At 47.7% G+C, this 24,555-nt stretch overlaps 1 protein-coding gene and 1 long non-coding RNA gene across 4 annotated transcripts in view; one reads left to right on the top strand and one right to left on the bottom strand.

The window, feature by feature from the left end:
• Nucleotides 1–2,744: 2,744 nt before the first annotated feature.
• CDH20 (cadherin 20) overlaps nucleotides 2,745–24,555 on the bottom strand; it is a 98,115-nt gene continuing 76,304 nt past the window's right edge. The window contains exons 8-12 of the mRNA XM_055559200.1: nucleotides 22,640–22,776; nucleotides 20,270–20,391; nucleotides 14,619–14,736; nucleotides 9,506–9,757; nucleotides 2,745–4,338 (exon numbers count right to left, since the gene is read on the bottom strand). Of these exons, the coding sequence (XP_055415175.1) occupies nucleotides 3,833–4,338; nucleotides 9,506–9,757; nucleotides 14,619–14,736; nucleotides 20,270–20,391; nucleotides 22,640–22,776 (1,135 nt within the window). The 3' untranslated portion in view covers nucleotides 2,745–3,832. The remainder of the gene's footprint in view (nucleotides 4,339–9,505; nucleotides 9,758–14,618; nucleotides 14,737–20,269; nucleotides 20,392–22,639; nucleotides 22,777–24,555) is intronic.
• LOC129635954 (uncharacterized) lies at nucleotides 3,860–12,002 on the top strand. Of its 3 annotated transcripts, none has more exons than XR_008706558.1 (4): nucleotides 3,860–3,994; nucleotides 5,323–5,409; nucleotides 6,019–6,166; nucleotides 11,768–12,002. It is a non-coding gene; the product is annotated as an uncharacterized LOC129635954 (long non-coding RNA). The 3 variants fall into 3 exon arrangements; XR_008706557.1 differs by lacking the exon at nucleotides 11,768–12,002 and adding an exon at nucleotides 6,519–6,832; XR_008706556.1 differs by lacking the exon at nucleotides 11,768–12,002 and having other exon boundaries at nucleotides 6,019–6,253.

Here is a 24,555-nt window from a genome sequence, read left to right as displayed (position 1 = left end):
ATGAAGAAAGAGAAGTGGAAATAATGAAAGCTAGTATCCAATCCTCCTGAGAAGTAAGATAAGACTCAGAGGTGGTTTCACTAGTTTTGAAAGTGGGTCCTTTCAGTAAAGTGCCCTAAAGTTTTTGGGATGGAAAGTAGCCCTTATCATCATAGGTACCAGGAAGGTGACCACAGCAATGAAAAGCCTGAGTGTAAGAAACAGCCTCATCATCAGCTATCTGGCAGTCCTTACAAATAGAGAGTATGGACCAAACTCATGGGGTAGGGTTTGCAAGCTTCCGTTCCCAGGAGGAAAGATTTAAGAAAAATTGTGGTTTTAGTTGATGTTGTACTATAAATTAGTACTTACAATTTTTGCACAACAGGCACAAGAGATGGATACATCTCATTAGTACATCATTTTACAAAGATTTCTTGATTCAATTTTGTCTACTCCCTATACCAGAACATTGACCCTTAGGGTCAAGCAGAAGTCTCCCAAATTGAGGTATTTACACGTAAAAGTATCTTGAGAGTTCCTTAACTGTTATGAAGATGACAAATGGATTTGAGAATGAGTCCATCTGCAAAAAGAACTGCTTGCACAGCGTATCCAAGGCTCATGTAGTTCAGGCACTAGAAGGGAAATGCTGAAGATTCTGACATCAAGATTTAGTCCTGGATCTCCAGTAAACTAGTAACAATTTAGTCAATGTGCCTATTCTGATTTTGGCTTGTCTGAATTTTGTTTTCAGGATTTATAGATTCTTTCTTGTGTAAACTATTCCCTTCTTTGTCTCTGCTATCTGCCATGTTGGGATATTCCGCTTTTTCTGTTCTAACTTTCTATTTTGTATTGGGGCACAGCTGACAAACAATGTTGTGAGTTTCACGTGGACAGCAAAGGGACTCTGCATTACATACGCTGCTCAGTCGCTTCAGTCGTGTCCGACTCTGCGCGACCCCATAGACGGCAGCCCACCAGGCTCCCCCGTCCCTGGGATTCTCCAGGCAAGAACACTGGAGTGGGTTGCTATTTCCTTCTCCAGTGCATGAAAGTGAAAAGTGAAAGTGAAGTTGCTCAGTCGTGTCCGACTCCTAGCGACCCCATGGACTGCAGCCTACCAGGCTCCTCCATCCATGGGATTCTTCAGGCAAGAGTACTGGAGTGGGGTGCCATTGCCTTCTCCGAGACACTTTCTATATCACACCATTAAACATCCTCCCAGGAACCAGAAGCTCCAGGAGCTTCTGCTGAACCACTTCGTGCCCAGTATCACGGTGGACCACATTTGCAGGATGTGAGGCATGATAACCCCCTGTGGTCAGACAGCTGTTCTCAGTTTTTAAAACACTCGTGAGATGGTAAAAAAATTACCCTCAGGGCTAGCAATAGAAAAGAATGTTATAGGGGTTAATTTGCCCATATTCACGTAACTGGTATGTTGCAAAGCCTCGTTTGGACTCAAGCTCTTGCTTTTTCTTTGCTAAGTTGATTTATTTTTACATCACACTTTACCCTCAGAGAGGATGTATAAGACCTGCCTTTCATGCAGGAAAGGGCCAATATGCTGAAGGCTGGCATGAGAATTTGCCTTAGTGGTGGTGTGCAGGCGCTAAGGCAGGTCCAACTCTTTGTGGCCCTGTGGACTGTAGCATCTCAGGATCCTCTGTCCGCCACCAGCCCCCAGAGTTTGCTCAGACTCACGTCTACTGAGTCGGTGATGCTAACATTGTCTTAGCGCACCACATAGCAAAGAACAAAGCACAGCCCTGGGCCCCAGTACAAGTGGACTGACAAGCTAATCTTCATCATATATTTGAGAAAGAGAAACCGTACACCAGATGCTCTCAAAGTGGGGTCCCTGCCTGGACCAGCAGCACCAGTGTGACTTGAGGAGCTTATGACAAATGCAAATCACGGGACTTCCCTGGCGGTCCAGTGGTTAAGACTCAGTGCTTCTATTGCAGGGGACACCGGTTCAATCCCTGGTAGGGGAACTAAGATCCCGCATGCCATGTGGCCCTAAACAGATAGCTTAAAAAATGCAGATTTCCCCAGATCTACTGAATGAGAAACTCTGTGGGCAAAGACCCAACAAGCTACAGTGTAACAAGTGATTATGTTCCAAATGACCCCGACACATGTCAAAAGTTGAGAAGTAGACCTAAGACACTAAGAAAACTATTTTCATTCACAATTTGTTCCCAGTGGTGAGGATAATTGTGTAAAATATCCTTGAATGACAGGATGTCAAAGAAAGAGATCCCTTTCATCATGTACCCATTAAGCACTTACTATGTACCCCTTGTTAGGAAACATATATAAATATGGCTGCAGCCTTCTTTGAGCCCATCCAGTATCAACAAGATGCATATATGTGTTATGTATTTTTGGTAGCTATTTGATTTGCCAACAAAACAGATGAAAATAGCAGGTCTGGTGGCTACCTGCAACACCCTCTCAGGAGATGAAAAAATATGGGCTAAACTCAGTACTGTGTTGTTGCTGTTATCAAACCATCCTTTGGTCTTCTAAGAGATGGGGAAATGAAGACAATTCATGAAAATCTTAACAGGGTCACAGTTTAAAGCATACATTCATTTGATCAATGACTAAAACAACACACAGCCTCATACTTTGGTGCTTTGGCCTTTACCTTATGAATCAGCTCCAGCTTCAAGAATCTCAGACTAGGTCAGGATCACAAAACCATCTCTTATCTACTCAGCAATTAAATGTGCAACAGACTTTCCCTTCTATTTAACTTTTATTAAAAGAAGTGCTAAAGGTACTGAGATACAGTACATCATATTTATTACCAAAATTATTAACAAATATACAAAACTTATACATGTAATTTTCTTACATCCATTTACTCTCTATAATACTGATTTGTGTTCAAGTAGGTTATCTACAGTATGTAAACATCCCTTGGATTGACCTCACACAGATTAGGAAAGCCCGCTAACCCATGCTTTTATCAGATACTTCTTTTTATTTGGCTTTCATTTCGTAGCATCTAATCGTCACATTTGGCACATGGAAGAGACATCTACAGTGCAAAAGAGGCAGATTTTCTGGTTTCCTTCCCAACAGTTTTTGCAGGGGCACAGTTAAAGAGCTGAGGGAACAAGAGCGCTCTCACTCGATGGAGGTGGATTGGCTGTGACGCCAACCGCTCTTGGTTCAGCCATTCAACTTGAGCTTAAAGTCAATGCCTCTTCCTTCGCCCACCCCCCATCCCCCCATGCAATGCCAATTAGGCCGTAACCTGGTCTTAAAAGGATGGAAAGAGATTCCATCCAGCCCAGAACAAGTGAGGTTCATCTCACGGAGGAATCACTTTCAGTGTTCTTTTGTGTGGGTTGGTTTGTGCAGTGTGATGTGCCCGCCAAATCCATACATGGAGAGAATAGAACATAACTTTAAAAAAAAGCCCCCAAACAGACAGGAGATTAGAACAGTTTTCAACGGCCACCTCTGCACTGAAAAACTCAGCCTCTCTGATGTGGCAACGAAGACAAAAGCCTTCGTGAGTGGCGGAGACAAGCCAAGCCCGCCATACGTAACCTCAGACTCCACACCTTGGGATACAGGATCACAAAAATTTAAAAATAAAATAAAATAAAATAAAATAAAGGTCGTTGGCGGTTCTGCCCCCCTCTTCCTGTGTTTCCTTTTGAGGATGTAGCTTAATCTCACCGAGTAAAGCTGATCCAGAGAGAGCTCCGCGCGCCCCCGGCCGCGCTCGTCCGCACGCCTTCGCTTCCGTGGACGGGGTGCCTCTTCCGCGAAGCCGCCGCCCAGAACGGCCGATTTTGGCCGCGCGCCCGCCTCCCGGCTTCCGTCACCACAGGGGCGCGGGCGCCTCCGACGCCCCATAGAGCTCCGCCAGCTTCCGGAAGCGGGGCCCCCAGTCCGTGAGGAAGTCGAAGCTCTGCTCCGAGTCCGACGTGGCCGACTGCAGGGAGCTGAGCGAGCCGGCGACCGAGCCGTCGCCCTCGAACATGTAGGTCTGCAGGGAGTCGAAGGGCGGGGCCCACAGGTCCATGTCGGCCTCGTAGAGCTTGGCCAGCACGTAGCTGTGCACGGTGCTGCTGACGGCGCACGTCTGGGGCACGTAGCGCGAGAGGCTCTCGATCTCGGGCAGCATGTCCTGCCGCGTCTTGGGCGCGCCGGCCGCCTGCGCCTCGCGGGGGTTCCACATGGCCGCGATGTCGAAGGCCTCGGTGTCCTCCTCGCCGCCGCCCTCGTCGTCGTAGCGCACGATGTTCTCGTGAATGTTCTCCTCGTCGTCGAGGATGTAGGGCTGCTTCCGGTGCCTCCGCAGGGACAGGATGAGCAGCACCAGCACTGCGGGCACAGAGGGGCCGGTGTGGGCGGGAGGGCCGGGCGAGCCCTCGGGGGAGGGGGAGGGGGAGGGAGGGCCGGGCGAGCCCTCGGGGGGAGGGGGAGGGGGAAGGAGGGCCGGGCAAGCCCTCGGGGGGAGGGGGAGGCGGGGAGGGAGAGCCTGGCGAGCCCTGGGTGGGGGGAGGCTGGGGGGGTAGGGGGTTGGGGAGGCTGGGGGGTGGTGTGTGGGGACGCTCGGGGCGTGGGGGGTAGTGGGGAGGCTGGGGGCGAGGTGGGGAGGCTTGGGGTGGGGTGGGGAGGCTCGTGGGGGGGGTGGGGGGGTTGGGGAAGCTTGGGGGAGGGTGGGAGGCTTGGGGCGGGGTGTGTGTGAGGCTTGGGGCGGGGTGTGTGTGTGGGGAGGCTCGGGGTGGGGGTTGGGGAGGCTCTTGGGGGGGCGAGGCGGGGTTTGGGCGTCACCTCACGGGCACCCCGGTCTCACTCTGCCTGCCGCCTAAGCGGAGCACTTGTTGAACCTTACTGATATGAAATTCCAGGTGGTTCAAGTAGACGTGAAAGTGGTAGTCGCTCTCAGTTATGTGCGACTCTTGCGACCCCATGGACTGTAGCCCCTCAGGCCCCTTTGTCCATGGGATTCTCCAGGCCAAGGATACTGGAGTGGGGTGCTATTCCCTTCTCCAGGGGATCTTCCGAACCCAGGGATTGAACCTGAGTCTTCTGCATTGGCAGGTGGGTTCTTTACCACCAGCACCCCCTGGTCTCTGCCTTACTTTATCGCAGTGAAATGCGTGTGGGTGTCTACACCCCGCCACCCAAGTGTAACGTCTCTAACCAGGCACGAAGCCCAGTGGCCTGCCATGGAGTATATGCTTAAGGATTAGGTGATGTCTTCTGACTAGATAAGGACGCATAAGTATTTCTCTTATTGCAATGTGAAAACCTTACTCTGTAGGTGAAATCCTGCCTTTTTTTACATTGGCGTCTCTATAGGATTCTACTCTAAATATACTGTTGACCCTTGAGCAACATGGATTTGGACTACTGGAGTCCACTTCATTTTGGATTCTTTTTTGCCTGGTAAGTACACGGTACAGTAGTTGGGCTTGGTTGCCACAGATGCTGAAAGGTGGATACTGTGGGCCAGCTGTTAAACTACACACCGCTACAGGGCAGGGCTGTACCCCTCAGGCCACCCCACCATTGTCCAGGGGTCAGCTGCGATCGTGTAGTGATGCAAATGCATATAGATACATATGCTAAATATGAGCCAAAGTCTTTGTCTTTTCATGTTTTTCTCCAAAAAATAAGAGCGCATAAATGACTGGCATTGTCCAGTTAACTCAGATTCCTCAGAAAAGCCTTCTTTAGAGAGATGGTTGTGACTTTCCGGATCTAAGGATGTTCATGGAAGAGAGGGAGTGAGCAGTGACATTTTATATAATTCATCATGTTATCAAAGAAGCACCACACTGTTAGATGTGCCCTTGCAGGTGTGGATAAAATTTTATCCCAACAAATTTTTTTTTTTTCCCCCAGAGTATGTGTTCAGTGGGGTTTAAAGGAGAGATAGAGATAAGCCCATTGAACTGTTTATCTCTGTGACTGAAAATGTTTTCCAGGAAGTGTCTTGAGGTTTTGGCTGTAGAACCGCTATTGATTTTTTTTTTCTGGTGTGCTTTGTTACAGCTGGTGAACAGTGACAGCTTGACAACACTGCACAATAAGACCCCGGTTTATCCAAGGGAGGGAAATGGAGTACAGTCATATGCCCGTTAAGATTATGGACTAACTTAAGGAAATCACAGTAATGATTTTTAAAACCTGAATGTGGAATGTGAGTTGCAATTAATTACGTTAATACATGATGTTTCCCTGTGTAGCTTGGGTGACAAAATGCACGCACAGGAAACAGTTAAAAGCTCTTGTGTGTTATCTCTGTGCTGTAACCCAGCCTACAGAACTGTGGGATTTTGGAGAAATGGGCTCATAGGACTTTAAGGCAGTGGTGGCTTGAAGCGGGCTGTGGTGGTTGGGGTGTGCTTTGGATGGCTGGATGCAGGTTGGCAAAATGGGACTGTAAGTGAACTTGCTGTGTTTGTGGGATTCAGTGAACAGTTACTAAACCGCAGTATTTGGGGGAATTATCTGAAGCAAAGTTGAATATGACATGATTTCTTTTTTTATAGGCTGGCAATCTAAGGAGATGATAGACGTTAATGATTAATATCAATCAGGCAGTGATAAGGACTATCAGAGCTACAAGAGTTTCACAGAGAACGCAGAAGCAGGACCAGTTCATTCTTCCTGGCGCACTGGGAAAACCTTCACACCAGTGACACTGGAGTGATAGGTGTGGGATTTCAGGAAATGCTGGGAAGCAAAAAATCTCTTAAGTTTCTACTGGGAAGAATTCTGGTATTGCCAGAATTTTTGCCAGTAGAAATTTCCAGTAGAGAATTAGGGACTTTATAGAGCTCTTAAAAAAATAAAGATTGCTGCATGCCTTATTTTTTAGGTAATCTGATTTAAGTGGCTCAGAAGGTAAAGAATGCACCTGTAATGCAGGAGACCCGGGTTCGATCCCTGGGTCAGGAAGATCCCCTGGAGTCGGGAATGGCAGCCCACTCCAGAATTCTTGCCTGGAGAATCCCTTGGACAGAGAAGCTTGGCAGGCTACATGCCATGAGGTCACAGAAAGTCGGACAGGACTGAGGGACTAACACTGTCACTGATTTAAGTAATAAGTATTATGCTGCTGCTGCTGCTAAGTTGCTTCAGTCGTGTCTGACTCTGTGCAACCCCATAGACAGCAGCCCACCAGGCTCCCCCGTCCCTGGGATTCTCCAGGCAAGAACACTGGAGTGGGTTGCCATTTCCTTCTCCAATGCATGAGAGTGAAAAGTGAAAGTGAAGTCGCTCAGTCGTGTCCGACTCTTAGCGACCCCGTGGACTGTAGCCCACCAGGCTCCTCCATCCATGGGATTTTCCAGGCAAGAGTACTGGAGTGGGGTGCCATTGCCTTCTCCAAATAAGTATTATATAACCCCCTAAAAATCAAATGTTGGGGAAAATGACCCTATTCAGCTGAAAGGCTCCCCTAACAGAAGAGAATTGGTTCTAGGGATGTTTATTATTTAGGATCTATAGGCTCAATGCCTATGAGATAGGGCCTATGAGATTTTCTAGGAGCTAGATACATATTTGAGACATGAAAAAAATATAGTCAAAATTAATATGCTTATATACTTGTCCACAAAATGTATTTTTTGACAAATCAACTAATTCAGTCTTACTCAGTTTTATGAACTATATTTAATGTGAAATGTGCAGTTTTAGAAAAAAGTGCCTAAGAGTATGAGGATTTTAGGACAGCCTTGCTCCGTTTAGGTACTGAAAACTCTGTTTTTTACATAAAGTTCAAAGACAAGCCATAGTGGGTTTGGGAGCCAACGGATAAATCGCCCCTTGCATACCACTTCTGGCCTGGGCGCCTCTTTGTGCCAGTCTCTAAGTCAGTCTCTCTGTAATGGTGGTTCCTTCTACTGTTTGTGGGATAGAGTGAATTTATCACGTAGACATTTCCCAAGGACAGAAGTAAGGACAGCCAGACTGGAAATTTCTCCTAGGAGCAGGTTTCTTCAAAGGCCTCTGGCAGGTTATCCTGTTATGCACTCAAGGACCCCCAATGCCACCTTCTGGACACTCAGGGAATTGCAGGAGGGATTTATTTATCAATGTACAAAGGGACCAGAAACCTAAGTTCTCTCTGATCCAGGGATTCAAGGACTCAGAAAGGCAACTTTTTTATACTCTTATCTCCCTTCCCATAGCACTGAGCTGAGACAACAAAAGTGAGCCACGTGTTGTACTTTAAAATGTTTTTGAGGAGCATGTTCAGCAGACCTCCTAGAAATGCAGTCAGGCGCTGCCATTTTACAGTCAGACCTTTCTTTGGTCTGACTTAGTCTCTTGGTGTGAAGGTAAACTTAAGATCAGGGCTTAAATTCTAATTTAAATCCCCAGTGCTTTACTCTTTTCCCTTATAGAATTCTAGGATTTCTTCCGAATTGAATAATAATAGTGCTTACTAAGGCTGCTTTTCTCTAAGCACAATATGTATGCTATGAATTAATCAGAAGAGGTGGGAGCTGAGTGCAGATATTTTCTTGGTTTCAGGAGTTGGTTTAGGCGTTTTACTGTTTGCTTTTGAGTGTGCATGTTGAGAATGGCAGCACGGGTGGCCTTAGGTACAAGGGTGCTGGGTGGCCACCTTGCAGGCAGTGTGACTCTAGACGAGGAAGACCCCTGCCCCAGCGGTGCCCGCCCACTGGCCTGTCATCGCGTCTCTGCTTCGCCAGCAGAGGCGCACCGGCCCTGGCAGGAGGCCCGCGCCTGGGTCGCGTGCTAAGGCCCCCAAGCAGCTCACCCTGCCAGCTATCCGTGTGCTTCAGTCTGTCACTTCATTCAGCTCTCTGCTTGAAGCTTCTCTTACCAGTGAGGTCTTCCCTGCCTGCCCACTTAAAATGACACCCAGCCCCGTCTCCTCTGCTCTCAGGACTCCATGTCCCTCTCTCCTTCTCTGTAACACTTACCACCTCCGGGAGCTGGAGGTGAACATTCGGGAGAAGGGTTGCACTGCTCAGATGCAGGGATGTGCAGTGTGGGGCCTGCCTGCCTTTCGCTCCTGGCTCTGCCCCTGAGATTCCGCTTGGGCCTGTCACTGCCTGTCTGTGATTTGTAGTAGCTGTTCATATCTGAGGGGAGGGCGTTAGGAGAGGTGATCACCACTTCCTGTCCAAAACTTACAGCGTAGGTTCTGTGATGTCAGAATGACTTGCTTTGTTTCGAAGTAAGCTCTGTGAAGGCTGGGACATTTGTGCCTTACTGATTCCAGCATCTAGAATGGCAGCCTGGCTCTAATAAGTGCTTGATAAAAATGTGTGCTTTGATCTGGCCTTGAAGGAAGGGACAGTCTTCCCTCTCTTTCCTTTTACCCAGCCTTGCTCCTCCACCCTTGAAATCAGCCCGGTGTGGAAAACCAGTCCTGGCTGGCTGAGTTAGAACGCTGATGGGATGCTGTCTAGGGCAGCACGTGCAGGTCCCTCCAGCATGGGGAGGAGCTGCTCACTCACCCAGGAGGGCCCCCCAGCATGGGGAGAAGCCGCTCACTCACCCAGGAGGACGAAGACGCAGGCCAGGATGGCGATGAGCGCGCCGCGGCTGAGGCTCACCGGGAGCATGTAGGCCTCGGGGCTGCAGGACAGCACATGGCCCTCGTCGTCACAGCCGCACACCTGGATGGTCAGCGTGCCCGTGCTGCTGAGCACCGGCTGCCCGCTGTCCGCAATCAGGATGGGCAGGTAGAAGACACTCTGCTCCTGCTGCCGGAAGCCGGACCTCCTGGTCAGAATCCGGGCGGTGTTATCTGGAGCAGACAAGGATTCCGGATCGGAAAGGGAAAAGGGAAAAAGGGAAGGGAGTGGAAAGGAAGAACCACGGAGAGAGTTAATTTCGGGGATTGGGGAAAGCAAGGGGCAGGAACTCGGTGGGGAAGGCAGGAGAAGGGACAGCATTCCCTGGAGGGGGTCCGCTGCGGCCGCTCACATTTGTCAGGATCAGCAGTTGGGTTCAGAAACCAAGATTTTTGCTTGCTTCTAAGCAAAACCCTGAGGCCTAGGAGAGAAACCCTTTTTGAGAGCCTGTCTCTGCCTTTGTGACATAAAGTGCCCAGGGCGAACTGTCAGGCTCCAGATCTAACTGAGATGTCCCTGGGAAAGCTCGACAGAAGTGAACAGTCACCGGTGACTGGTGGCCCCCGTTTCTTCTCACTCAGCGGCTTTGAAGGGCCCCCGCTGCTGCCTTTGTGCCTCCAGGAAGAGACTGCGGAGGAGCCCGCGTGGCTCTGGCAGACTGCTGCTTTTTGCCACTACGGCTGGAATTCCTCTTTGGCTATTTTCTTTTATGCCTTTGAAATGCAGTCACCAGTTCCTGTGCTTTCTGATGAACTTGATCATTTAGCAGAAGCTTATTTGAAATCCCCTAATCATATAACACACCCTGTTATTTCCCACTACTTGGTGATCTGAGTTTAAGCAATTCATATGAATTTGGTGAAAATTCAATACTGGTTTTTCCCCCCCGTTTTAAAGAGGATTAGCCAGCTTGTTTGGTATGTTTTTACAAAGCTGGTATGTGTGTGTATATTTACATTTGCTTAATGTAATGTTTTCGGAGAAGGCAATGGCACCCCACTCCAGTACTCTTGCCTGGAAAATCCCATGGATGGAGGAGCCTCGTAGGCTGCAGTCCATGGGGTCGCTAGGAGTCGGACATGACTGAGCGACTTCACTTTCACTTTTCACTTTCATGCATTGGAGAAGGAAATGGCAACCCACTCCAGTGTTCTTGCTTGGAGAATCCCAGGGACGGGGGAGCCTGGTGGGCTGCCGTCTCTGGGGTCGCACAGACTGAAGTGACTTAGCAGCAGCAATGTAATGTTTTAGGATCTTTTATTTTTTAATCTGTGTTCTCAAGTTTTCTTGAGTGGGTTTTTGCAAAGCTGGTGTCTTTTTCAGCAGAGGAAAAGTTTGAGATGTGGAAGGACATATAAGCAGTGACTCTCAAAGCCAACATCAGCAATATGGAAGGTTCTCTGGATGCATTTCACATTTTACAGGCAGGAGTCTAGAACTTCACAAAAAATTCTGAGAGCCTAATCAAAGGAAATGTTACTAATATCAGTATCAGTATTTCTTACATAATAAAGGATTATACTTTTCTACACTCTTGACTTTGGATATTTGTATATGATTCGCTTTTGATGATGGGAATGAGCAAGGTGTTCTGCGTCCCTTCCGGGCAGCAGTGTGTACCAGCCGGTGTGATTCTGGCGGCCTCTTCCCTCGGTGTAGTGTGTGAGAGCGCGCTAGGTGCAGAGCCAGGCAGCCTGGGCCGCCTGCACATGGATGGCCGTCCTGCATCGCCGGACCCGCAGTCGGCTTGTGTGAGCAAGAAGTTAACTTTAGTTGAGTTAAGCCACTGAGACTTTGGTGCCTTTTGTTTCCACAGCCTAGCCAGCCTATTCTAACACGTTCTTCCTTAATTTTCCACCTCTTCCTCCCGCCGTGTTTTCATGAGAGTGGTTGATTCTTGAGTGCTTATATGCACGGTATTTAGACTTTGCATGCAGCAGCTCGTTTCCTCTTTAGCACCACTTGGGGAAATAATGATGATCTCACCCTGTCACACTGAGAGTTAAGGGCTGGAGAGATCATGTAATGGGGTCCAAGTCACTGGTTTACTAACAGAGCTGTGATTTGAACTCTGGTCTCTGACTCCAAATACATACTCCTTCCATTGAGTTATGTAACCACTTAGTTTTGTAACAGTGTTGAAAATTATTCAGCTAATTGAAATCTCTATCTGCTTTTTACAGGCCTTCTTTCTTTCATTTCCTTCTCAGTGGAAAAAGATAGCAGTTGGTTGCCAGCCTGAAGATTATATTTTTATTTCCACCTGCCACGCAATCTACCTAATCTTCTCTGTTTTGTAAATTTAATAGCTAAGAACTATTCATTTTGCTTCACAGTTTTAATTTTATTTTCAGAAATCAGGTTTTTCTCAAACAGAAATCTTTTTCATCAAGGACAGCTCATCAGATTTTTAGAAAGCTGGAGAAGAGCCGAATTTCTTATCAGTATTACATCATGCCTCCCATGCATCATATATTTGTTGATCTCAGAATTATTTAAGATGAAAGAAAAAAAGATCAGTATCACATTGCTGAGACTGGTCCTAGAAAGGGGCTGGCATATAGTAGCAGATAGAATATTATAATTGGAACTTGAATAACCCATTTGGAAATATTATTTGTTTCCACAGTAACGCAAAACTCTGTGTGTGTGTGTGTGTGTGTGTGTGTGTGTGTGTGTCTAAAACAGGAGGTGCCAACTGCCAGTCCTCATCTTAATGTTACTCACTCTGATCTTGGGCTGTTTACTTTCTTCCCTCATCTATCAGATGAGACATGCCAGTCAGAGGTGTTAGTAACTTCCTTAAGACCTTACAGGATTATTGTGAATAGCAAATAAAGCAAAGTATGGGAAAATGTAAGTAAAATATGAAGTATACACTCAATCCTTTTCACAATGCTTTGGGAATTTAAAAAAGTAAGAAAGACTTGACTTGAGATAGTGTAGTGTTGTGTTGTTAAGTGAAAATAATGTTTCAGGCACGGGAGTTGCAGGGCTTGCCAGTACATCCACCATATCAGATATCTGTCAATTTTGTAATGAGCCTCAGTAAAGGATACTCGAGGGATAAATTGTCATGAGGAGATTAAGAGTTCATTCTCTCTGCTGAAGATGCAGATTTCCGTTTTGGAAAACCTTTCAAGAGATGACTCCCTTGTTTTTATAGTCACCATGTTCTAGTGGCCCATCTTTTTATGCTTTTGACTCCATGGGTTGGTGTCCAAAGTCATAGTTAAGAAAAGTGCAGCATTTTGCAGTTGCTGTCTATTGTCCGTGTGCTGATCTTACAGATACCAGCGAAGCAGCAGCGATACTTAGAAAAATGAAGGAACAGCATCATGTGCTGTTGTCCTACCCAGGGTTTCTACTATAAATCCTACTCTGAAGGGGCTAATGACCTTTTAAGGGTTTCCAAAGGAAATAAGTTTCTCTAGTGGCTCAGATGGTAAAGAGTCTGCCTGCATTGTAGGAGACGGGTTCGATCCCTGGGTCAGGAAGATTCTTCTGGAGAAGGACCTGGCAACCCACTCACTCCAGTATTCTTGCCTGGGAAGTCCCATGACAGAGGAGCCTGGTGGGCTCCTGGGGTCACAAAGAGTCGGACACAACTGAGCAACTAACACAAAAGAAGTAGATAAATGAATGATTCAAAATTTGACCCAGCAAAAATATCAGGACATTTAATTATAGTATTTCTGTTGTAATTTATACTACTATTGCTTTCAGAATTATCACAATGTTTTGATAATTTTTTTTATGTAGAAGTTTAAAAGGATGACTTGGAAAAGTGCTTTCCATTTAGAATAAAACAGGTTTGATATCCTCAGGTTTTAATAGCAGAACGTCGTGTGGGATGGAATTAATACTTTGACTGTTGAGGCCAAGACTAGGTGTGCCTAAATCATGGTCTTTTGTTACCCTTTGTTTAGATTGTTAGAATTGACAGCGCTTTAGATTGGAATCTAAAGGCTTCCCTGGTGGCGCAGACACGGTAAAGCGTCTGCCTGCAATATGGGAGACCCAGGTTCGATTCCTGGGTTGGGAAGATCCCCTGGAGAAGGAAATGGCAATCCACTCCAGCACTCTTGCCTGGAAAATCCCATGGACGGAGGATCCTGATAGGCTACAGTCCATGGGCTCGCAAAGAGTTGGACATGACTGAGTGACTTCACTTCACTTAGATTGGAATAAAAATGAGCCATGCAGCCCAGAGAAGTGATGCCCTTCCTCCCCAAGGTCAGACTAGTTGGTAGCAGACCTAGCAACAGAAGGGCTTCACTCGACAGATTTAAGTTATTTTTTCACTTGCTCTGACCTTTCCCTGAAAATCCTCTGGCCAGAGTACAAAAGCCGCTCCTTTTCCCATCTGTGCCCAGTGAAGAGTGTGCTTGGTCTGTCAACTCCGTAGCTGATCTGAATGCTTTTTGGAGCAGAGGGGTGTAGAATGCTAGTCCAGCAGAGCTGTAGTGGGAAGCACTTGCTGCAGTCGGGAACCCCACCTGACTGTTCTTTCTGAATCACTCCAAAGTAATCAAGAGGTTTCGGTGCCAGGGCTGCTCACTGTGCTTCTGCACCTGCCCTTTGTTCTGTCCCTCAGCGTCCGTCTCCCTTTTGTTCCGGGACCTTTTCTCTGTCTCCCCCTTTGATCCTTGCTCAGAAGCGCCCCCTCAGGTTTTTCTGTCTAGGCTGCTTCTGTGTCCTCACTCAAATCCTTCTCATGGGTAAAGAGCGCACAAACAGGGCTGCTCTGTGGGGATGAAGGAGGCCCTTAGCCTGTGAGCCTCCATCGTGCCTGGCCCAGAGCCAGAGCGCAAATGAGTGTGAACTAACTGAGTAAAAGTTTCAGAATTAGCAGAGGACGTTTTTTGTCTTTGATGTTCTGAAACAAAACTTTAAATGGATTATGCAGATGCGCATTCGTGCCTTCCATGCTATTAACATTAAGGAGCCGGTGACCTCCGACAGCGTGCATGGTATAGCAACCCACGGTGTCCAGCCCACGCTGTGGAGACGCGTCAGCACCCAGCGGATTACCTTGGTTGTCCCTTACGGTGAAATTGGGGTTGTTGGCAGCCTCAGGAGCCAGGCTGTAGTAGAAGTGCTGGCCATTGCGTGGGTCGTCTTGGTCCACGGCGCTCACGGTCTGGATCAGCTGAGGGAGGGACGTGAAACCAGGTGAGTCAGTCAAAAGCTTCCAGGGAAGATGAGACCCCAGGTTGCGTTACCTAATGAGGACATCCTGAAGCTCCCCTCCCAGGCTCTGTGCCATCTCACAGCCCAGACTGAAGTTTGGTTTATTGTTGGGGCTTCCCAGGTCGCTCAGTGGTAAACGATGCTCCTGCCAACAGGGATGACTCAGGAGAGGCAGGTTTTGATCCCTGGGTCAGGAAGATCCCCTGGAGAAGGAAACAGCAACCCACTCCAGTATTCCTGCCTGAGAAATCCCATGGACGGAGGAGCCCAGCAGGCTACAGTCCGTGGAGTTGCAGAGTCAGACACGACTGAGCTACTGAGCACGCACACGTGTCAACAGGCCCAGGGTAGATGTCACCTAAATGGACGTTAGATGTCAGAATAACACTATTCTCACTCCTCCTCTGGCCCCTCTTAGGCAGTCAGAACAGAAGGCTGAATGAAAGGTCTCGGGGGTGCCACAGGGTCCTGCTTGTTTCCTGGTGTTCTGTCCTCGCACCTCACCTTCTTAGCCTCACCTTTGGGTTCCTAGTTCACGGTCAGATTGCTGTCTTTGAGAGTGAAAGTGAAAGTGTTGGTTGCTCAGTCATGTCCGAGTCTTTGCAACCCCATGGACTGTATAACTTGCTAGGCTCCTCTGTCCATGGAATTCTCCAGGCAAGAATGCTGGAGTGGGTAGCCGTTCCCTTCTCCAGGAGATCTTACCAACTCAGGGATTGAACCTGGGTCTCCTGCATTGGCAGGTGGATTCTTTACCATCTGAGCCACCAGGAAAGCTTTGAGAGGCCTCTGTTTAAAAATGACCAGTACCTAGTGGGCAGTAAACAGACATTTCATTGATTATTTCAAGTTAATGGAAAACAGATGTGAGAGAATGGGTCCCAGAGCAGTCACTGTTGGCAGGAAGGGGAGCTAGAGTGTAGACACAAGGCCCCCCAGAGTAGGGTTACAGAACAGACAGGAACCGGAAGCAGGCCGAGGAGAGCAGGAGGTGGGGAGGCGGCTTCTTGAGCTCTCTGGCCAAAATTGTGCCTTTCCCACCCGCTCTTCAAAGTGCTGGGTTGCTATGACAGGTTTGATGACCAGGATGGAAAAGTCGATAAGAAAGCAGTGTGAAGTACACAGCTGAGACGCGGGCCGCAGGCTGGGGGTGGAGACACGGTGCTGAGGGGAGGTCTTCCCCCGTGTGTTCACGCTCCCACCAGCCGGCAGCACAGACCGACCACCCCTCTCGGGCCTGGCTCCAGACGCACACTCCTGCTGTCAGAAGCTGGCTGTTAACAATATAGAAGATGGAACATGAGAGGTCAGCGGGGGCTGAGGTGGGCTTGCTTAGTTTCTCTTCATCTGTAAATGTACCCTCACAGTGTCCCAAAGAGTGAGTAACCCAAGGGGAAGCTTCCAGCAAGGGGCTCGCTGTAAACAGTGTTGCCCAGACCCCCTTCAGGGGAGGACTTGATGCCTTCACCTGCCAGTCTCTCTGGGAATGGCCTCGGTTGGTGAGACCCACCTCCCCACAGTGTCCGCATCCTTCCAGAACAGTCCGTGTCCAGCAACTGATGCAGTGGTAGAAAGGCCTGGCCGTCCCATCTCGCTCAGGAAAGCCCTGGTTCTCGGCATCGGTGGACTCACCCACGGCTCTGTGGTCTGCACTGCCACTGGACGTCTCTTGTCCAGCCCTGCAGAAGCTCTTTCCTTGCACAGGAGTTGTTCCCAAGGGCATTCCTGACTCATTACAAAACATCCTAGACCAGAACTCCAGCTCAGCTCATGCCCCCTGCTGAGCCCAAACGGGCACAGGGCTTGTCAGTCTAAAGGTTGGGAGGATGGAACTGAGTACTGGAGAGGGATCAGGAGAGCCCTGAAGAGGACTGTGGCCCAGGCCGCCCAGCCTGGGGTCCCTGCTGCTCCCACTCAAGGGTCACCCCAGTGCCCTTTCCCCTCCCAGACAGATCCTGTAACCTCCGTCTTGTCAGACACGTGAAGACATATTTCTTCATGAATTTTATAAACAGGTGAGTATGTGTGACTTGGCAAATAGTCGTTTCAGAGCATCTGATCTGTGAAGTCGTATATACATATGGTGGAGACCTGGGGCATCTGACTGGTTGGTTACAGGGTTCTCAGGAACGTGACTGAAGACACAGCTTCGGAGCACCTGGGCCTGCTCTCCTGGGCTTGCTCTGCCAGGCCTCCCCTCTCCTGGGCCTCCCCTCTCCCGGGCCGGCTCTGCTGGGCCTCCCCTCTCCCGGTCCTGCTCTGCCAGGCCTCCCCTCTCCCGGGTCTCCCCTCTCTTGGGCCTGCTCTCCTGGGCCTCCCTTCTCTTGGGCCTGCTCTGCCGGGCCTCCCCTCTCCCGAGTCTCCCCTCTCTTGGGCCTGCTCTCCCGGGCCTCCCCTCTCTTGGGCCTGCTCTGCTGGGCCTCCCCTCTCCCAGTCCTGCTCTGCTGGGCCTCCCCTCTCCCGGGCCTCCCCTCTCTTGGGCCTGCTCTGCTGGGCCTCCCCTCTCCCGGGCCTCCCCTCTCCCAGTCCTGCTCTGCTGGGCCTCCCCTCTCCCGGGCCTCCCCTCTCTTGGGCCTGCTCTGCTGGGCCTCCCCTCTCCCGGGCCTCCCCTCTCCCGGGCCTGCTCTGCTGGGCCTCCTCACTCCTGGGCCTCCCCTCTCCCGGGCCTGCTCTGCTGGGCCTCCCCTCTCCTGGGCCTCCCCTCTCCCGGGCCTCCCCTCTCGGGCCTGCTCTCCTGGGCCTCCCCTCTCCCAGTCCTGCTCTACCGGGCCTCCCCTCTCCCGGGTCTCCCCTCTCTTGGGCCTGCTCTCCTGAGCCTCCCCTCTCCCTGGCCTGCTCTGCTGGGCCTCCCCTCTCCCGGGCCTCCCCTCTTGGGCCTGCTCTCCTGGGCCTCCCCTCTGCCAGTCCTGCTCTGCCGGGCCTCCCCTCTCCCGGGTCTCCTCTGTCCCTGGCCTCCCCTCTCCTGCGCCTGCTCTCCCGTGCCTCCCCTCTCCCTGGCCTGCTCTGCTGGGCCTCCCCTCTCCCGGGCCTCCCCTCTCTTGGGCCTGCTCTCCTGGGCCTCCCCTCTCCCAGTCCTGCTCTGCCGGGCCTCCCCTCTCCCGGGTCTCCTCTGTCCCTGGCCTCCCCTCTCCTGCGCCTGCTCTCCCGTGCTTCCCCTCTCCTGGGCCTGCTCTGCCAGGCCTCCTGTATCTTGGGCCTGCTCTCCTGGGCCTTCCCTCTCCCAGGCCTGCTCTGCCTGGCCTCCCCTTTCCCAGGTCTCCTCTCTCCTGGCCTCCCCTCTCCTGGGCCTCCCCTCTCCTGGGCCTCCCCTTCTCCTGGGCCTCCCCTCTCCCGGGCCTCCTCTCCTGCGCCTCCCCTCTCCTGGGCCTGCTCTCCCAGGCCTCCCCTCTCCTGGCAGGTCCGAGTCCATCCCTGGCCTCACTCGCCATTCCAGAGTCTGCTCGGCAGGCCTCATGCCACCCTCAGCCTGCATCTCAGACGTCCTCTGGTTTCCCTCTGGGCTTGCTTCGCTGAGGAAAGCACACGTCCCACTCGCAGATGCAGAGCTGACGACAGTGTCCGACAAATCTCACACAAGGAGGCCTGAGTCTTCATAAGCCAGACGTACCTACTGAGCTGTGTGCTTTTGAAAATCTTCAAAACACGTCCCAGAGCCAAAATCAAAGGGTTGGATTTACATCTCTTGGGCTAAAGATAACGAATATGACAGACTGCGATAGACCTGTGGCTCTCAACCTGAACCTGAAGTTGCACGTAAAAGCTCATGTGCCTCAAAGGGCTGTGTAATAGACCGGGAGAAGATGGACGCGGAAACGCAGACGTGGAGAGGCGTGCATGAGCTGCAGAGGCGGGAGCGGCGGCCACGCGCTGCTGTCCTGCCGTTCATCCCAGCGGGTGGAGACGCTTCAGTGGGGGCCTGAGGGGGTTCCATGCACTGTGTTCCTGTTACTCTCTGTGTTACAGAGTAAAAATGGCTTCTCGTCATACTGAATATTAAGTATGTTTGTCATAACCCTGTATAAAACAAAAATTGTTGTGTTGTATTTCTGATGGTGGCTGTTGCTGTTTTCTCTCCTGCCCCCGGTTTCTGTTCACATGCAGGTACAGCTTGGTATGCCTTCAGGCCTGCGCCTGTAGCCTCTGTGCCTGCTTTCTTTACACACATAATAACATGGGTCATTCCTTATGCTGGAAAGTGTTAATTGTAACTTTTATTAGCTGCATCATAATTCAAGTTTCTGTAGACTAGAAATGCAATAGATATGGAAGTAGATTTATCCTAGACTTGTTGAAAAAAGTGTAGGCATGCTATAGACCACTGCACTGGGCTTCAGAACGAATGGATGCGATAACAGATGAGAACGACTACAGGACACATCTCCCCACTCCCCACCCGGGACACAGGAGTCACTTTTTCTTTGGGTGGAAAGAACGGTAAAGATGCATTGAGGTAATCTTTGCTGAGTTCAGGAAGCTAGTGTAATTTCTGGTTGTATAGACAGTCTGTTCAGCGAGATGCTGCAGGAGAGAGCAATGGAAGCAGAAACTGCTTTACAGTCAAAAAGCCTGCATTACCAAACCACGAGTGCTTGCCATCTGCACCCAGCCCTTGGACCAGAATCCTCAGGGTCACAAAATAAGCTCGGGGGAAGTAAGGGAGGATTGTTAGGGAGTCTGTTGGGACAAAGGTAGAGAGGACAGAGTCTTACAAAAGTAGGACAGAAGAGAGCGGGCACGTGATCTGAGGTGTGGCAGGTTGGGTATGTTGTGGGCACCAGCCTAACACATGCGTTAATCACATGGCCATTCCAGGCACTGTTCAGATGTTTTTCAGTTGCACCACTGGGATTTAGTAAAAAACATTCACTTAGGTTTTAAGCAGACTTTAAAAAAAAAAAAAAAGGCAAATGTATATGAAGATGATGGGGCTAAAGCTGTTTCAAGTAAGTAGACATTTGTTCCTTAAGATGCCTTTCCTCTCAGAATGTAATGTGATGTGAGAGCACTGAGAACACGGGCGTTTCAGCTGAGGGAGAGGGGAGTAGGGAGGAATAGGGCAGATGGCCCCTCAGGAGGATGCTTGCTGTCAGAAGAAAGGGAGGTAGGAAGATACAAAAAATGAACCTTCCTTACTGCAGATGTTTTCAAGGATTAGTGCAAAGTGGAGAAAAAGACTTTTTTTTTTTCCCCTTGATCCTCACGGTCCCTCGTTTCCAGGACCCAAGGCACATGTTACTACAATTGGTTCTGTGCGGTTCAGTTATAAGGCGGGTAACTACCTTGCTTCACAGCCTTGTTTCGATCATAAAATGTAACAGAGGTTCCGAACAGTTGTCTTAGCAAATAAGCGGTTGCAACATGATAAACAGAAGTCGGGGACTCTTTTACAAACTGTTAGCTTCTGGAGTCTAAATTTCTTTGATGGCCAATCTGGTTTTCTGTAACTCGTTTCCACATTTTGGGAGGTTAACCACAGTGCTCAGGCTGCTTACCTGCCCTGCCTTGGCGTTCTCACAGACAAAAGCTTCATAGAATCTGGGGAACTCCGGAGCATTGTCGTTGACATCTAAGACTTTGATTGTGACAGGAACACTTCCAACCTGGGACGGATTGTCTAAAGGAAGCACACACAACACAGACAGACAAAAACCAAAGGTGAGGAGGGTTCAGAAACGCAGGAAAGCAGCTCTTTGTTGGAGCAGGTATTTGTCTCCTCATTCTGGTCTTTGAAGGAATGCATAAAGACCATGGAACTCAATGCCAGGTTGCAGGGGTTGCCTGTTTAGAGTGTGGCTGTAACATGAGTGTGGGCAGGACAAGGTGTGTGCTGGACCGCGTGTGTGACATCAGGAGGATGAGGGGCGGGGTGAGACTCCCGGGTTAGCAGATGTTACAAATGAATCTTAAAAAGAGGTTTTGAGTTTCTCACTTGGCTTAGACTTCAGGTTCTAGAGTTGAAGGCAGGTTGCAGCAGTGAGAGTGGAAGCAACAAGCTCTTTCCCTGGGAAACAGCATCCGGCGTCTCAGCGTCAGGCTGCCACATCCTTGAATTACGTGAGCATCTGTGCTTTTTTTGTGCATCTGCTAGCAAGGTGTGTCCTAATGTAATTGCTTCTTCACTTTACACTGTTTGGGCTACAGAAGGTTTCATAGGAGCCCTGTACTTTCAGATGGTGGGGAAACCTGTAATCAGTTCTTTGAATTACGCTTTCAGAAGATTTTAAGTTATTCATGGGATTACAGGTAACACCGTACATTTATTTCTGCTTTTGGACTCAGGAGATGTTACAGGATCACACACACGCCAAATCCACATTTTTGGCTGAGACTGAAGTGACTCACAGTCGTTCATAGGGGGAAATACCCTTTTGGTCTGTCTTCTGCTTGACACTGCCACACAAAGGTGATTTCACAACCCCACTGCTGACCCTCCTGTCCTTTTCTGTTTTGGCCACCATCCCAGGAAGACAAAATAGAAATTATAAGACATAGAAAGTATGCTTAGGAAATAATTTTATTGAAATGCCCTGTTCTTTTGGTTCATTTTTTTTCCCTCAAGAATATTTATACCTTGTTTTTCCCCTAAATATTTATTAGCAAGAGTGCTGACATGTTTAAATTTTTCCATTGTAACTTGTGCTGGTACTTGTTTATATAGGCAGTGATAAAAATTTCAGAAAAATAAGAATAAATGTGATCCATAGTCCTACCACCAGAGATATCCATTATATATTATGTATAATGTTACATGTGTCCAAATTCTCTCTCTCTCTCACACACACTGAAATTAAGAAAAAAAAGTTTGATTTAGAACTTTAATATTTTAGGGAAAGATTTTCCTGAAAGTCATTGAAATGTACTTTGAAATTAATTAATTGGTACATTAATTGGTATTAATGTAAACAGGATATTCTCATTTTATTGTATGACTGCACCATAATTTATTTAGTCAAACTCCTGTTATTAGACATTTAGGTATTTCTCCTCTTTTAAAATAACAATGCATTGGACATTTTGGTACATAAATCTTTGTTAATATTATGACTATTTCCATAAGATAATTATTAGGAGTAGAATTCTTGAGAAAAAGAGGATGAATGTATTGGAGAATCTGAATACAAAAGATTTCTTACCAAATTTCCCTCATGAATGACTGTACATACTTCTGCCAATATGTTTGGATTTACCATTTCCCTTAATATTTCTCATAACTTCAGTTTAGTCGCTCAGTCGTGTCTGACTCTTTGCGACCCCATGAACCGCAGCATGCCAGGCCTCCCTGTCCATCACCAACTCCTGGAGTCCACCCAAACCCATGGGTGTTGTGAAAGAAAAAAATGGAATGTAGTAGTATATAATTTGTACTAAGATTATAATGTTAATTTAGTTTATTAATTTTCAACTTTATTTCAGATTTATGTTAATAATCTGTTGTAAGATGTTTCAAATTCTTATTGCATGTGTATGTATGTGTGCATAAGCATGATATGTTATAAATGCCTTCTTTCAACCAGTAATAATATACTATTTGCATTCCTAATCTTATTAAAGATTGAAAGCCTCTTAGATGTCTCAAGAATTGTCCCTTTTCTTCATACAGAAGTAGCTCTTCAGTTTAAGGATGCTGTTTTTTGTGCTGCTTTTGCATGATACTTGTGTTTTTATCTCTAGCACAGGACTAGGTATATAGAGATCCTCAATAAGTATTTGAACTAAATACATTCATTCAATTGCATAAACCAGGATTTCCATTTTTTTTCATAAAGAATACAGTTTTTGTTCCAACAGGCTCTGGAAACTTCCGCTTTCTACAATGCTTATGTTTTGTCACTATATGGAGACCAGTGTACTGTTTTACTTACTCATTTCCATAGCAAGGACAGTGATATTATGCCAAGAAAACTCTTCGCGGTCAAGAGGTCTTGCAGTCATTAGGGCACCTGTTGTAATGTCCACATAGAAGAATCTTCCAGGATCACTGCTTCTGTCAATGGAATATCTGTAGAAATGGAGATTAAATGCGTTGTCTTATTGGATAAGCATATTTATTCATACTTATAGCATATTTCGTGAGAGAACTGAGTGCATACTATGAAAAACAGGACTAGTTCTGGATTATAGGCCCTTGGAAGACTGCATTCCTGTTTTATCATGTCCAAAACCACTGCCTGCCCCCTAAAAAAAAAAAATCCCCAAACACAGTACAACAACAAAAAATTGTTACTGCTTCAATTTCCTCATTCAGAAAATGAAATAAAATGGGGTGTCAAAGCCTTAGGGCAGTTTTATGCTTTCCAAAGATCAGTCTCAGCTATTTTTAAAGCTTAAAACTGTTCTAAGACTTTAGGGACATTCTGACCATCAACCCCTGCACGTCTTTGTTCAAAAGAACTTTTATTCAAATAAGTCCAGAAATGCTGAATTGGAACTGGAAAAGATCGAGTTGTGCGGTTCCGGTTCCTGTAAGCAGTATCACCTATTGAGAAGGAAAATTTTGAATCAGGTCCTTTGTAAACTTACTAATGACTGACTTGTTGACAGATACAGTTATGTTATTTGCTAGATGGGTGTCCTTATCTAGGGAATGTTTTAGCAAGATGGACCGGGGTCTGTCTAGGTTGTTTATTGTAAATAGCCTGGAATTTATGGGGCACAGCTTGCTTGAAAACGTCATGTGAGTAGTGTAGTTAATGGAGTATAAAAAGCAGATGTTACATAACTAAAACAGCTTTCAGGCAATGCCCTTCATTCACTGCTTACACCTTTCATATTCTGTGTGGACCAACACGCATCCTTATACAGAAAATAGAAGGATATTTGCAGGCACCTACACCTAATGGTCCTAGGCCCCGCTAAGGAAAGAGAAGAACTGAAAGTGTTCGTGATGGTCGTGTCCGATTTTTTGCGACCCCATGGACTGTAGCCCACCAGGCTCCTCTGTCCATGGGATTTCCCAGGCAAGAATATTGGAGTGGGTTGCTGTTTCCTCCTCCAGGGCATCTTCCTGACCCAGGGATAGAACCTGATTCTATCCTCGCAAGCAGATTGTTTACCACTGAGACACCAGGGAAGCCTGAGGAAAGAGTGCTTAGCTTATGTTTTGCTGTTGTTTATATCCTTTGAGTCCTTATTCACCTTGACACTGGGTAAGATCCGTAATTCCTGTTGAATCTGAGTTGGATACCTGACCCTTTGTGTTTTCTTACCTAAGTTGTCTTACCTGGTACCCATCTTGGGAGATTCACTAGGTGTGGAGGGAAGCTTAGGCATCTATGTTTAAAAGCCTTCTAAGGGATTTTGATGTGTAGCCATGATTGAGAACCATTCTTGAGAATCTTATGTAGTCCTTGGTAATGGGCAGTAGTTATGATTGCTGCCATCTGTTGAATACCAGGCATTTTATAGCTGCTGTTTAAATTCTACAGCATCTCTAAGATATATGTATATATAAATTTATATATAAATATATCAACCAAGAGAAAAGAAAACAGACTAAGAGAAGCTGTCACTTTCATACAGTTACACAGCTAATAATTTTCAGGTAATAGTAAGATCTGAAATATACATGTTTATATATAAACTATTATATATATTATAGATTGTAAATTATATATAAACACTGGAGAAGGGAATGGCAACCCACTCCAATATTCTTGCTTGGAGAATTCCATGGACAGAGGAGCTTGGTGGGCTGTAGTCCATGGGGCCGCAAAGAGTCGGACACGACTGAGCGGCTTAACACTACACAACACACATATATAGATATATAAGCTATTGT

The sequence above is a fragment of the Bubalus kerabau genome, chromosome 21 (assembly GCF_029407905.1).
Source record: "Bubalus kerabau isolate K-KA32 ecotype Philippines breed swamp buffalo chromosome 21, PCC_UOA_SB_1v2, whole genome shotgun sequence".
Lineage (NCBI taxonomy): Eukaryota > Metazoa > Chordata > Mammalia > Artiodactyla > Bovidae > Bubalus > Bubalus kerabau.
Note: the sequence above shows the minus strand (reverse complement) of the source record. Positions and strands in the feature narration are given on the sequence as shown.